Source organism: Crinia signifera, chromosome 1 (assembly GCF_055691185.1).
Source record: "Crinia signifera chromosome 1, ASM5569118v1, whole genome shotgun sequence".
NCBI lineage: Eukaryota > Metazoa > Chordata > Amphibia > Anura > Myobatrachidae > Crinia > Crinia signifera.
This window is the reverse complement of record NC_139217.1, coordinates 265,830,166-265,845,137: the sequence shown is the minus strand read 5'-3', so window position 1 is coordinate 265,845,137 and position 14,972 is coordinate 265,830,166. Positions and strand designations below refer to the sequence as shown.

Below are 14,972 nucleotides of genomic sequence, written 5' to 3'. Positions count from 1 at the left end.
CTCAAATGACACAGTATTATTTAGATTTCCTATACAAATTAATTGGCTCATGATCACACAATTACATTTACACTGAAGTACAAATATCACACAACTGTAATGTCTCCATTATCTATTGTCTGTCCATATTCCAGCTATAAAAACCACTGATAACTGTAAAGAATAGCATACTGGCCCAGTTCCCGGTCCTGGAAAAGTTGGCAATTCTCCCACAGCTCAGTGGCCCAAAGTGCTGCTCGAGAAAGTGGGTTAGGCAATGGTGCTGATTATCACATGGGAGTTATTCAATCAGTGCTAATATTTCCAAAAGTGGGAAATATAGGCACTTTTGCCGACAATAGGTTGAATTTTAATTTAACCTATTCAATCCAAATGACAGGCTGACATTTTCCAGTGGGAAACGGTCACTAATTCTACAATTTAGTAACCATTTTTTCACCAAAGCAAATTAAATCTTCATGAGTGAAAGCAGTCGCTAAGTTGTGGAACTTGGGGCTGTTTTGGCCAATCGTTGGCCTCACTGAATAGATGTGTGCGATATTAGCACACATTGAATACCCCCATGACCGACCTCAAATTATTGGTCTGTTGGCTATGCTAAATCATCTAGCATAATTGATCATTTCTCTGCCGCAAGTCGGCAGAGTACGTTCTACCCCTTTCTTAGCAACCATAATTTCACCTGTTCCTTTACAGGGGAGAAGTTGGGTAATGCTCAAGGGGTTAAGCATTAATGATAAAAGGGGTACTTAGTCTTTTTAAATTTGAAAGTGAGACAGATTATAACAGGCTATTACTAAGGTGACCAACTTTTTTACACTGAAAAGGAGAAAAAACTATCTGACCTGTGTATCTCCAATGTGACAATCTGGGGACCAGCTGGAACTGAAGCCATACCTCCCAACATCAGCCAAATTAAAAGAGGGACATCGGAATTTTGGGGCGTGACCTAGTGGCAAGGGGTCTTGGCCTATACTCGTGACGCTCCCGCGAGGCCACTCCACATTTTCGCCCCCCACCCTGTCCACTGCGGGACACTGCCTGTGGGATGTGGAGCGTCCCCCAAAAAACGGGACAGTCCCGCAAAAAGCGAGACGTTGGGAGGTATGCCAAAGCAGCAGTACTGTGAAAGGTTTTTTCCCCTGTCAGTGAAAAATAAAAGCCAACCCCATTTTGTACATCCCCATTTAAAACATTTTTACACATATCAGCAAGCACTGACATCTCCCCCAACCCCCCCCCCCCACACACCTTCCCCATGCTCTGCTGCCCCCATTTCCAATATGTTCACTGTGCTCTGAGCTGTCTCTTACCTCTTCCTTTGAGACAGGGCCTGGGCTGGGCATGCTGCTAGCTGGAGTCTTGACTTGGAGCCACAGGGTGCTGAAGGTGGGCGGGTGTGCACAGCTGCTCCCACGTGGCTATTATATTAGGGCCACTAACAGTGCTTCTGCGCAGAAGCTACTCTATGAGCCCAAGAAAGGAACAGCACTGGGCAATCGGAGAGGTCTGATCTCGGAAGCAGCGTAACAAGGTTATGAAGGGCAATAAAGGAGGACCGTTTTTGAGGGAGGACAGAACTTACAAAAGAAGGACTGTCCTCCTAAAGTAGGACGGTTGGTCATCTTACTATTACCTCTTCTTAAAAATTCTGTTGGCAATTATCACATTTCTTTACCATTCTCATGTCTATGGCAATGTTTGCACATGGTAAAAAGTGCACTTACAATGTTAGGGTGTGACAGGCGTAGCAGCACTCCAATTTCAGTTCTTACAATTTTTTTGTCAAGCTATAAAACAAATTAAAATATTTATTTACAGATTTACCATTTTAGATCGGTGTAGCAATGGAATATACTTCTAAATATTAAGCAACAATGACATCTACAAACTTGACTTATGTCAAAAAGCTATTAAAGAAAGCTCAAGGTCCATACACACTGGGCGACTATGTATGGACAGCGATGGTCGCGATCATCGCTGGGGGGAAAGCCGCTCAGTGCATACACACTGAAGGCTTTCTCCCTGCCCGGCGCAGATGGAGGGGGGAAGGATCATGGCGTTGCGGAGCACTATGCAAAGCCATCCTGAAAGCCGCTCATCTGCTGGTATAAACAGCAGATGAACGGCTCTCCCGGTGATGTTGCGGGCTCACTGCTCATCGCCAGGCCATACACACTGGGCGGCTTTGAGCTGAAAGCCACTCAAACCTGCTGTTTTGAGCGACTTTCAGCTCAAAGTCGCCCAGTATGTATGGGCCTTTAGATGTAAATACAATGTGTAAGACATTTTAGCAACTTTTCATAATATAGACGTATAGATGTTCACCGTAGTTTGGCCAGAAAAGAGTGTGTGTGTGTGTGTGTGTACGGAACTTGATGAGAAAGCACTTACACCAATAGTCCCAATTCCCTGGTGCCCTACAATGGGTATAAATATAAAATATTGGAGCATGTGCTGTAGTGCTGCTGGAGGTAGAAGCGCCTGTGGCAGCAACTCAGGAATGATAAATTCTGGTGATCAAAGATTGTCGGAAATTGTTGCACAATTAATAAATAGTTCACATAATTTTAGTTTTCCATATTTTATTCTCCATATATTTCCAGAATCACATATATGTATTTCTGTATGCCCACATATGCAAAACCATAGCTGAACCATAAATTCGGTCCTGTACCACCAGCCTGATGCACACCCGCAATTGCCTCATGGTACCCCGTTATATGCTCCGACAATATCTGCTGCACTTTCCTCCCCATACATACATACATACATACATACATGCACTTACTATTTGCAATTATGCTTTTATAAATATGCTCCTATATCACATGTACTATATTTTTCTTTCATTCTGAGAAGAAGTGCAGTAATGAATGACCTTTGCAACTTTCATGTTGTTGTTTCTGTTTAAAGTGTAAAGCATGGAAGACTTTTGGGCATATCTTTGAAAGTATTACTGCCAGTGGTGTAATTATGGGGCCGCAGACCATGTGGCGGCTTGAGGGAGCCAGCAATGGTGGGGTCTATGGCGGGCGCACTGTGCAGAATGAAAGGGCCCCCTGCCAGTCACCAGGTATAGTTCTGTACTAAGAGTTTTTCCCCACAGTGGCAGCCATCGCAGCAGCTGGCAGGCACTGCAGCGCTGTGCTGGGCTGTTGCGGCGGCTAAGTCTGACTGTAAATATACCTCTGGCGCGCAGGCTGCAGAATCAGCATGGGACTTCACCTTCCTCGTCTGCCAGTGCCCACCCTACTGCCCGTTGGTGCTATCGCTCGACTGCTACCTGCCGCCCCGCGCCACATCTCCCACCTGCTGCCTCCTGTTTGCGGTTAGAAAAGACTAAGCAAATCTGATGGGTATTTTTTAGGATCTTTATATATTTTTTATTTGCGTATGATAAATTGGTGCAAGTTTCATTTTTTTTGTCTTACCAAAAATAGCATTGAGGGGGCACAAACATTTTTTGTAGGTGGGAGCAAAATTTATAGTTACCACTGATATATTGGGCATGAATACTCACAGTTTTCTTCATTATTTTGGCAGCATAAGTCTTTCGTGTTCCCTTTTCTTCACATTTGAAAACAGTAGAAGTGGCTCCCCTGTACACAAACATTTTTAAAGAAACAATTATTTTGTGAGCCACAATGCCATTTCATAAATGCATTCATTCTCTCTCCTGTTGGCTGTACATTGGGATCCTGTGGGTGGGCACACTGTAGAGACTGTATAGCTCTGACTGTAGGTCATGAAGCTGAGCACCTGGGTATGCTCTATTAAGGTAGTTGACATCCAAACAAACACACATATTGCTAACATAGGGCCAGATGTATTAAGCCTCAACAAGTAATAGAGTGCTAAAAGGGCCTATTTATTATGTAATATTCGCAAAGATATTAAGTATCACCTGAATGTATCTAGGAGGGATCGCAGCAGGAATCTCTGATCCCTGCTGCAATCCCTCCTGCCCCGAAGCCAGCGGCATCCCCCACAGATTTCTGTGGGGAATGCGATGCTGTCCGATGTCTCAATATCGGGCAGCCACGCATTGGGTCTCGGGGCTATGGCAGTGGTTCATTGTATCCTATGGGCTACAGGCCTCACTGTTGAAAAGGAAGTGCGGTCAGTGGGGGGTCAACGCTAACCACACATGTGCAGACCCCTCCAGCACCCGGCTCAGTGCATCACAGGGATGGGCTCCTTTCAGAGCCCCTGTCCCTGCGAGTGCAGGAAGGTAAATCCTGACGAAAGGATCACATATTACAATCCGATCCTGGGCGGTAGATCCCACCTTGATCGCATTGTATAGGCAATTCTATAATACAAGGGCCCCCCAAGCCCCCAACGAGTGATAAATGACCAGACAATCAGCCCCCAATTGCCTGGGTTTGAAAATGACAGTTAGGATCTGATTGGCTGGTACTTTATCACCCTCCATTTTATCAATTGTTAAGGCTTAATACATTAGGCCCACAGTTACAAGCTGATTGTGTTTTATGTTAACAACTGAAATCCTCATTAGCTCTCTATAGAGGCCATTTCTGTAATTTTTTCTCTAAATTGACCATAAATGTGAACATCTTTTCACATGGGAATCTTTATTCACCCATTAGTAGCAGCAACTTGCAAGATTTGTCACCACAAGGCATATTAATTAAACAATTGTTACTTTAACCCAGGGCCGGTGCCCTGTTGCGCCGTCTGGGGAGCGGGCAGGGGGGTCCATGCCGGATTCTGACAGGAGCCTGCAGTGGTGTCCTTGCCGCGCGGGTACCTGCGGCGCTGTGTATAAAGCTGGCGGCGGTGGGGGGTCCCTGCAGTGAATAAGAAATAACTAGCGCTATGCGGCGGCGCTGGGAAGCGCTTCTGTTTTGAAAACACTGGCCGCACGCTGATTGGCTGAATCTCAGCCAATCAGCGTGCGGCCAGTGTTTTCAAACCCGGCAGCGCTTCCCGCGCCGCCGCATAGCCCGGCGGATAGCGCTAGTTATTTCTTATTCACTGCAGGGACCCCCCACCGCCGCCAGCTTTATACACAGCGCCTTAGGTACCCGCACGGCATGGACACCACTGCAGGCTCCTGTCAGAATCCGGCATGGACCCCCCTGCCCGCTCCCCAGATGGTGCAGCAGGTACCACCTTTGCACGGGGGGGGCGAGGGGCGAACTGCCGCCCTCCAGTGGCCGGCACCCTAGGCAAATGCCTAGACCTGCCTAGTGGTGACGCCGGCCCTGCCTTAACCATAAACTGGTTATGTCATATGTTATGTCTACTGTATATTAAAAGTAGACAAAAAAGTTAGATATCCAAGAGAGGATATCAAAAAAGTCTCCCGGGTGGGGCACAGCCTTCTAGAAAGAGTGGGTGACTGTTAATACACACTTTATTGATTAAAACATGACCCTAGGTGTTAAGCGGGAGTGGGCACACGGTAGTCTGGATATAAGAGCCGTCATAGGCGTGCGCACATTGAGTGTTAAGGGTGCACAGGCACCCCCTAATGCTGTGCCCCCACCCACACTTATTGCTGCTAATAATACCAGCAACACCTTTTACCAAAGACTTTTGCTTTTTAGACCTGTATTCCATTAAAATAAGCACCCATCAATCAATTATGTGTTTTTTGCATTATTAATTGTATTACACCATTGTCATATCACTACATAACTGCGTCACCCATATCACTACATATCTGTGTCATCCAGATATGATTTTGACTTTATTTGCATGTACTGTTACACAGAGTAATTAGAAGATTAAAACTGAAATAGGCAGGATATTATGGTGTGGCAGAGATGTTTTATATTGTAGTGAGTGCACGCCTGATTGGCGGTGTTAGACAGACCCAATAGCGGTGTTAGACATGCCCAATAGGTGGTGCTAGGCACACCGCTTTGACAGTGCACCCCCTAATAAAATGTGCTGCGCACGCCTATGAGAGCCGTGCTGTATAGGTCCTGGGACACAGTGTCTCTGTTCTGCGCCGTGGAAGCCGGCAAGTGTGCTCCGCAATGAGCCGCCAGTTAGGGGCGTCTGGAGTGTGTCGATAGTCAGCTGCGTGTGCTATCCAGGTCAGTCGGCTTGCAGGGAATAGGGGTGACAAATGAATGAGGCGGTGAGGGTCCCGCTCGTGCACAGCGGGGACCAGAAACCGCTCTTGGGGTCCGCTCAACTGTGCATTCACTGACATCTGTCACATGCACAGGCAGCAGCGACTCCTTTAGCAAATTAAAACTCGGGTATTCTCCAACTCTGCCTATACTGTTATACTATTTATACTCTGGCGAAACGTGGCTGATACACTTTGTGATTTACAGGGAACATTGCCGTAATATCATTTTTTGATGCTTACTGAGACAAATTGAATATACACACTGGTATTTGAGGTGTTTATTGTCTGATAGGATTTCCTAACAAGTATTCCTATATACAGTTACTGATATCAGGAGCGATTATCCCCCCCTCAAATCCACTGACATAACTCTCAAGAGGAAATCATATTTCACTACTTTCTCTCGCATAACTTTATAAGTGTTATCTGTTTGTCTTTGTCTTCTGTCCTCGCCTGACCCAATTTTAGGGTCATGTTTTAATCAATAAAGTTTGTATTAACAGTCACCCACTCTTTCTAGAAGGCTGTGCCCCACCCGGGAGACTTTTTTGATATCCTCTCTTGGGCCCTTATTCTGGTTGGTGCGGCCAGAGCCGCACACGGGGCTCCGGCCGCACAAACCAATCCCCGCCCACCCTACGGATCGCCACGGCCGTCCGTACACGGACGGCTGGCGATCCGCATAAAAATGGTGGAGGCGTACGCCTCCACCATGGTGGGAGCTGCCCCCTGCATTCGATGGTCGTCGACCATCGAAGGCAGGTCCGCACGCCCCGGCAGCTCCCGCAAGCTGAGACCACACGGACAATCGTCCGTGTGGTAGCTTGTATGGGGGCTGAAAGCTGACATCCGGCGACGTCAGCTTTCCGCCCCCATGAGTTGCGTCATGCCCTCATTACCATGCATACGCCCCGCGTTTGCATGGGAACGCCCATGAAACGCGGGGCGTACACATAGGGAAATGAGGGCATGAAGCCTCTCACGCCCCTATACGCCCCCTTTGCGGCGGACGAAATACGTCTGCGGCGAAGGGGGCTGCACATGCGCAGATTGACCTCTGCGCATGTGCAGAGTAAAAACATCGGCGGTACGGCCGCACGCGGGCCGTACCGTCCGAATCTGAATAAGGGCCTTGGATATCTAACTTTTTTGTCTACATTCACCCTACTCCCTGGGAGCACCTCCACAACCACATAACGGTATACATACATATTACTGTGTTGATTGGAGCATGCCTTCTCACCTCCTGTCGCAATAGCCCAGTGCCCTCGGCCTCTCCCTCCCCCCCTTCCCCCTTTTTTTGCGTCTACTGTATATTGTAAGGGGTAATTTTAATAAGGTGTTAATTTTTAAAGGTGAGTTATGTTGCCCATAACAAGCAGTCCAATTCTAGCTATTATCCCATAGAAGGTGCTATAATAAGTAGAATCTGATTGGTTGTTTGCTGCTTCCTTTACTTTCTCGTTCAGCCATGAAGGATTTGTCTTGCTGAAATTACCTTTGTTTCCTTTTGGGATAAATGTATTTGTTAATGTATCTAACAGTTTTTTTGAAAGTTTCCCACATGTCCTCTATGTTTTCTCCGGGTTGGGACATTTGGTCTACAGCATTATGGTCGACAGTCATTAGGTCAACACCATTAGATCAACATGGGTCTAGGTCAGGCATTCCCAACCACGGTCCTCAAGGCACACCAACAGTGCAGGTTCTAAGGTGCGTACACACATGGGCGATTTTGTGCAAAATCGCGGGAAATATGGTCGCTGAGCGACCATATTGCCCGCAATGGGAGTGTGCACCGGCGATATATCGCCGGGTGTGCGATCCCGTTTTTGCCCCTGTGGTGATCGCTGGTCGCAGGAACATGCTCCTGCGACCAGCTGATTACCACTGCCGGGCTCCCCCCGGCAGTTTCTTTTTCATCAGCGACCATCTCTGGTCGCTGATGTAAAGTAGAAACTGAGCAATATATTGCTCAGCCATATATTGCTCAGCCATATATGGCTGAGCAATATATCTCCCCCGTGTGTACACAGCATTAGTGATATCCAGGCTTCAGCACAGATGGTTTAATCAGAATCACTCAGGTACTAATTAAGTCACCTGTGCTCAAGCCTGGATATCACTAAAACCTGCACTGTTGGTGTGCCTTGAGGACCGTGGTTGGGAAAGCCTGGTCTAGGTCGACATGGGAAAAGGCTGACATGGTTCTAGGTCAAAAGGTCATTAGTTCAACAGGTCGTTAGTTCGGCATGTCATTAGTTCGACACTGTCTAGTCAACAGTCAAAAGGTCGACATGGAGTTTTTCACAGTTTTTTGAGCCAACATGTGCTGACAGGCGGTATTTCATGCCCTACCATCAACTAGGACGTAGTGGGAGAATCGCGAGGCACCGTGCCCGACGCATAGCGAGTGCACTTTAAACTGTGTCCATGTTGACTGTATTGACATTCAGGTAAAAAAACAGTGAAAAACCGGATGTCGACCTTTTGACTGTCGACCTAGACAATGTCGAACTAACGACCTGTCGACCTAGAACCATGTCGGCATTTTCCCATGTCGACCTAGACCCATGTTGACCTAATGGTGTCGACCATAATGCTGTAGACCAAATGACCGCATCCCGTTCTCTCCCATCAAATAGAGCATCCCATTCTATTACTTTTAAAGATTCCAGAAATTATTCAAAGTTATCTTTCCTGAAATTGAGTATTTTAGATGGTCCCTTATATTGTTGTTTACAAAACCTGATTTCAGCGACCATCAAATGATTAAATGATTTCTCCAGTGCTCGCAGATCAGAGACACCTCTATGGTGTCTCTGTTCTCTGGGCGCCCTGTGCGTTAAGCAGACGGGCATCTGACATCTAGTGATGCCCAGCGTCACCAAGTGATTACCATGAGTACCATGGCTGTGCCCTCCGCTGCCGCCCCCTGGCCGCACTATAGGGGCAAGTGGGATGGCAAACATGTAGTTCGCCATGCCTGTTTGCACCGTGCATCTTCGCATGCGCAAAACATTTAGAAAACAGTAATCTGTGCACCTGGCCTGCGATGTGCCATACCCGGAAGACTGTATGGCGATCATGGTCGCAGATTAACCCTGTCTGTTTTACGGATAATGCAATCCCGTACCACCACAATCTGCCTTGGTGCCCCAGATTTCCTGTCCACCACTAAGCCTGAGTGCCAGTCCCCTGATGATTGGGTCTTGAACAGTGTTCCCTCTAAGCTGTGCGCACGTGCGCACGCACACGCGCGCGCACACACCTTGACGAGCGTGCGCACAGACAATACAACTGAGCGCACAAAGCAGCAGTGGTCCCTTTTTGCAGTTGTGGACTCAATTAATGTGTGTTTCACCTATTAACTACATTGTGTGCTGTGTTTTGAATGTTTAAATGTTTAATGTCATTTTGAAGTAAAGTTAACACAAATGCTGAACGTCATTTTCCAGTTATATATATGTGACGCACAAAAATGTAAATTTCATTCCAAAGTTGCACAGCCAAAATCTTTAGCCGCACACAGCCTCCGTAAAATTAGAGGGAACATTGGTCTTGAACCTGACAGTTATTAAATATGATTCTAGGTATCATATGCAGCCAGATCATATGTCATTATATGTTTTAAATATTTTACACTGGACCTGTAGAATGTCAAGCGTTCCCATGAAAACGCTAGGCGTACGTATGGTAATCCGGCCGTGACGCTCGTGTGGGGGCGGATAGCTGAAATAGCCAGATGTACGCTGCCCGCCCATATTCCTGCTTTCATAAAAATGTCCGAGAGGTCTGGAGCACTCGGGGCTGCCTCACTACTCGGTCCATCATTCCATGGTTGGCGACCGTCGGAGAATGGGGGAGGTCTTCACATGAAACATCCATTTGTGATCCATTTGCTCCTCATCTTACCGCATTCGGACGGTGTGAGCGATCTGTACAGTAGGCGGGCCTAAGAACACTCGGTGCGTGTCCGAAATTTGCATCAGTCCGATTCAACTTGAATAAGGGCCACGGGCACTGCAGGCGGGGCAGATGTAACATGTGCAGAGAGAGTTAAGCCCCGTACACACAGGGGGATATATCACAGAGCGATATATCGCTCGCGATGAGCGATATATCGCTCAGTGTCCCATTTGCATCAGCAACCAGAGATGATTGGTGAGCCTGGCAGTGGAAATCAGCTGGTCGCAGAAGCATGTTCCTGCGACCAGCAATCACTACGGGGGAGAAAACGGGAGCGCGCACCCGACGATATATCGCCAGTGCACACTCCCATCGCGGGCAATATGGTCGCTCAGCGACCATATTGCAATCGATATTAGACATAGTCGCCCCTGTGTGTACATAGCCTTAGATTTGTGTAAGTTATTTTGTTTCCATGCAGGGTAAATACTGGCTGCATTATTTTTAAACCGATTTCAGTTTCAACACACCCCACCCAAATTTAACTCTCTCTGCACATGTTACATCTGCCCCACCTGCAGTGCATATGGTTTTGCCCATTTTCCAAACAAATTTGTACTGCAATCAGATCTGAATAAGGGCCACTGTGAACACTGACTACAATGTAGAATAAATGTTAAATTCAAATAAATACAGTTAATCTGTCGTACAGTACTAGGCTATAGTTTACACCAGGGACTCTAGAAACCATTTCAGCATGTTGTTTATTTTGTATAGGGTGACTTAGCGACCAAATTAACCTGTTCTTGAAGCTGATCTTTGTTACACGAACACTCTGGGAGCACCTCCACATCTTCTGCAGTATAGACACAGCACTGCACGTGGATTTACTGGGTAGGATCAGGCTTGCCTACCCTCCCGGTATGGCCGAAAATCTGGTCCACCTCCCGGCCCCCCGGGAAGGTGGGCAAGTCTCCCGCTTTCTATTCATAGCCCCCGCTCCCCCCTTTTCCCGCTGGTTTAATTATTGCAAATCGTGGGTCCTTGGTGAAGGGGCGGGGCTTAAATGACGCGATCACTGCATTTTAGGTCATTTAAGCCCCCTCACCGCGGCCCGCGAATCACAGAGTTTTCCAGCATGGGGGGCAGGGCCAAGTGATGTCAGCCTTGCCCCGCCCCCCTGACGTGTTTCCTCTCCAGGCTTCTCCTGGACTCCTAGAGAGGTGAAGTTTAAAGTAGGCAAGTATGAGTAGGATGTATCAGGTACTGCAGCTTCAACATAATACATCCAGCCCTATATCACATGCATACCGGTGTTTATTAATACCATATGCACACACTTCCACTATGAGGTGTCCCTTGCAAAAAGAAGATTGCTGGGTTTATGTGGCAGTTACCGGCAGCTGTGCTCCACTTCTGTGCATATTGAGAATGCAGAACACCTCTGAAAGTGGTGGTTTTTGGAGGTTTGGCCTCATTAGAAAAGCCCACAAAACCACATAACGGTATACATACATATTACTGTGTTGATTGGAGCATGCCTTCTCACCTCCTGTCGCAATAGCCCAGTGCCCTCGGCCTCTCCCTCCCCCCCTTCCCCCTTTTTTTGCGTCTACTGTATATTGTAAGGGGTAATTTTAATAAGGTGTTAATTTTTAAAGGTGAGTTATGTTGCCCATAACAAGCAGTCCAATTCTAGCTATTATCCCATAGAAGGTGCTATAATAAGTAGAATCTGATTGGTTGTTTGCTGCTTCCTTTACTTTCTCGTTCAGCCATGAAGGATTTGTCTTGCTGAAATTACCTTTGTTTCCTTTTGGGATAAATGTATTTGTTAATGTATCTAACAGTTTTTTTGAAAGTTTCCCACATGTCCTCTATGTTTTCTCCGGGTTGGGACATTTGGTCTACAGCATTATGGTCGACAGTCATTAGGTCAACACCATTAGATCAACATGGGTCTAGGTCAGGCATTCCCAACCACGGTCCTCAAGGCACACCAACAGTGCAGGTTCTAAGGTGCGTACACACATGGGCGATTTTGTGCAAAATCGCGGGAAATATGGTCGCTGAGCGACCATATTGCCCGCAATGGGAGTGTGCACCGGCGATATATCGCCGGGTGTGCGATCCCGTTTTTGCCCCTGTGGTGATCGCTGGTCGCAGGAACATGCTCCTGCGACCAGCTGATTACCACTGCCGGGCTCCCCCCGGCAGTTTCTTTTTCATCAGCGACCATCTCTGGTCGCTGATGTAAAGTAGAAACTGAGCAATATATTGCTCAGCCATATATTGCTCAGCCATATATGGCTGAGCAATATATCTCCCCCGTGTGTACACAGCATTAGTGATATCCAGGCTTCAGCACAGATGGTTTAATCAGAATCACTCAGGTACTAATTAAGTCACCTGTGCTCAAGCCTGGATATCACTAAAACCTGCACTGTTGGTGTGCCTTGAGGACCGTGGTTGGGAAAGCCTGGTCTAGGTCGACATGGGAAAAGGCTGACATGGTTCTAGGTCAAAAGGTCATTAGTTCAACAGGTCGTTAGTTCGGCATGTCATTAGTTCGACACTGTCTAGTCAACAGTCAAAAGGTCGACATGGAGTTTTTCACAGTTTTTTGAGCCAACATGTGCTGACAGGCGGTATTTCATGCCCTACCATCAACTAGGACGTAGTGGGAGAATCGCGAGGCACCGTGCCCGACGCATAGCGAGTGCACTTTAAACTGTGTCCATGTTGACTGTATTGACATTCAGGTAAAAAAACAGTGAAAAACCGGATGTCGACCTTTTGACTGTCGACCTAGACAATGTCGAACTAACGACCTGTCGACCTAGAACCATGTCGGCATTTTCCCATGTCGACCTAGACCCATGTTGACCTAATGGTGTCGACCATAATGCTGTAGACCAAATGACCGCATCCCGTTCTCTCCCATCAAATAGAGCATCCCATTCTATTACTTTTAAAGATTCCAGAAATTATTCAAAGTTATCTTTCCTGAAATTGAGTATTTTAGATGGTCCCTTATATTGTTGTTTACAAAACCTGATTTCAGCGACCATCAAATGATTAAATGATTTCTCCAGTGCTCGCAGATCAGAGACACCTCTATGGTGTCTCTGTTCTCTGGGCGCCCTGTGCGTTAAGCAGACGGGCATCTGACATCTAGTGATGCCCAGCGTCACCAAGTGATTACCATGAGTACCATGGCTGTGCCCTCCGCTGCCGCCCCCTGGCCGCACTATAGGGGCAAGTGGGATGGCAAACATGTAGTTCGCCATGCCTGTTTGCACCGTGCATCTTCGCATGCGCAAAACATTTAGAAAACAGTAATCTGTGCACCTGGCCTGCGATGTGCCATACCCGGAAGACTGTATGGCGATCATGGTCGCAGATTAACCCTGTCTGTTTTACGGATAATGCAATCCCGTACCACCACAATCTGCCTTGGTGCCCCAGATTTCCTGTCCACCACTAAGCCTGAGTGCCAGTCCCCTGATGATTGGGTCTTGAACAGTGTTCCCTCTAAGCTGTGCGCACGTGCGCACGCACACGCGCGCGCACACACCTTGACGAGCGTGCGCACAGACAATACAACTGAGCGCACAAAGCAGCAGTGGTCCCTTTTTGCAGTTGTGGACTCAATTAATGTGTGTTTCACCTATTAACTACATTGTGTGCTGTGTTTTGAATGTTTAAATGTTTAATGTCATTTTGAAGTAAAGTTAACACAAATGCTGAACGTCATTTTCCAGTTATATATATGTGACGCACAAAAATGTAAATTTCATTCCAAAGTTGCACAGCCAAAATCTTTAGCCGCACACAGCCTCCGTAAAATTAGAGGGAACATTGGTCTTGAACCTGACAGTTATTAAATATGATTCTAGGTATCATATGCAGCCAGATCATATGTCATTATATGTTTTAAATATTTTACACTGGACCTGTAGAATGTCAAGCGTTCCCATGAAAACGCTAGGCGTACGTATGGTAATCCGGCCGTGACGCTCGTGTGGGGGCGGATAGCTGAAATAGCCAGATGTACGCTGCCCGCCCATATTCCTGCTTTCATAAAAATGTCCGAGAGGTCTGGAGCACTCGGGGCTGCCTCACTACTCGGTCCATCATTCCATGGTTGGCGACCGTCGGAGAATGGGGGAGGTCTTCACATGAAACATCCATTTGTGATCCATTTGCTCCTCATCTTACCGCATTCGGACGGTGTGAGCGATCTGTACAGTAGGCGGGCCTAAGAACACTCGGTGCGTGTCCGAAATTTGCATCAGTCCGATTCAACTTGAATAAGGGCCACGGGCACTGCAGGCGGGGCAGATGTAACATGTGCAGAGAGAGTTAAGCCCCGTACACACAGGGGGATATATCACAGAGCGATATATCGCTCGCGATGAGCGATATATCGCTCAGTGTCCCATTTGCATCAGCAACCAGAGATGATTGGTGAGCCTGGCAGTGGAAATCAGCTGGTCGCAGAAGCATGTTCCTGCGACCAGCAATCACTACGGGGGAGAAAACGGGAGCGCGCACCCGACGATATATCGCCAGTGCACACTCCCATCGCGGGCAATATGGTCGCTCAGCGACCATATTGCAATCGATATTAGACATAGTCGCCCCTGTGTGTACATAGCCTTAGATTTGTGTGAGTTATTTTGTTTCCATGCAGGGTAAATACTGGCTGCATTATTTTTAAACCGCAATTTAGATTTCAGTTTCAACACACCCCACCCAAATTTAACTCTCTCTGCACATGTTACATCTGCCCCACCTGCAGTGCATATGGTTTTGCCCATTTTCCAAACAAATTTGTACTGCAATCAGATCTGAATAAGGGCCACTGTGAACACTGACTACAATGTAGAATAAATGTTAAATTCAAATAAATACAGTTAATCTGTCGTACAGTACTAGGCTATAGTTT

General features: G+C 47.1%; 2 protein-coding genes across 2 annotated transcripts in view; one reads left to right on the top strand and one right to left on the bottom strand.

The window, feature by feature from the left end:
- LOC146074562 (uncharacterized) overlaps positions 1-14,972 on the top strand; it is a 91,424-nt gene that overhangs the window by 38,308 nt on the left and 38,144 nt on the right. The gene's annotated exons all lie outside the window — the stretch shown is intronic.
- The window catches only part of LOC146074530 (calcium/calmodulin-dependent protein kinase type IV-like), a 55,604-nt gene that overhangs the window by 29,646 nt on the left and 10,986 nt on the right, over positions 1-14,972 (bottom strand). The window contains exons 3-4 of the mRNA XM_083182745.1: positions 3,524-3,602; positions 1,728-1,790 (exon numbers count right to left, since the gene is read on the bottom strand). Of these exons, the coding sequence (XP_083038871.1) occupies positions 1,728-1,790; positions 3,524-3,602 (142 nt within the window). The remainder of the gene's footprint in view (positions 1-1,727; positions 1,791-3,523; positions 3,603-14,972) is intronic.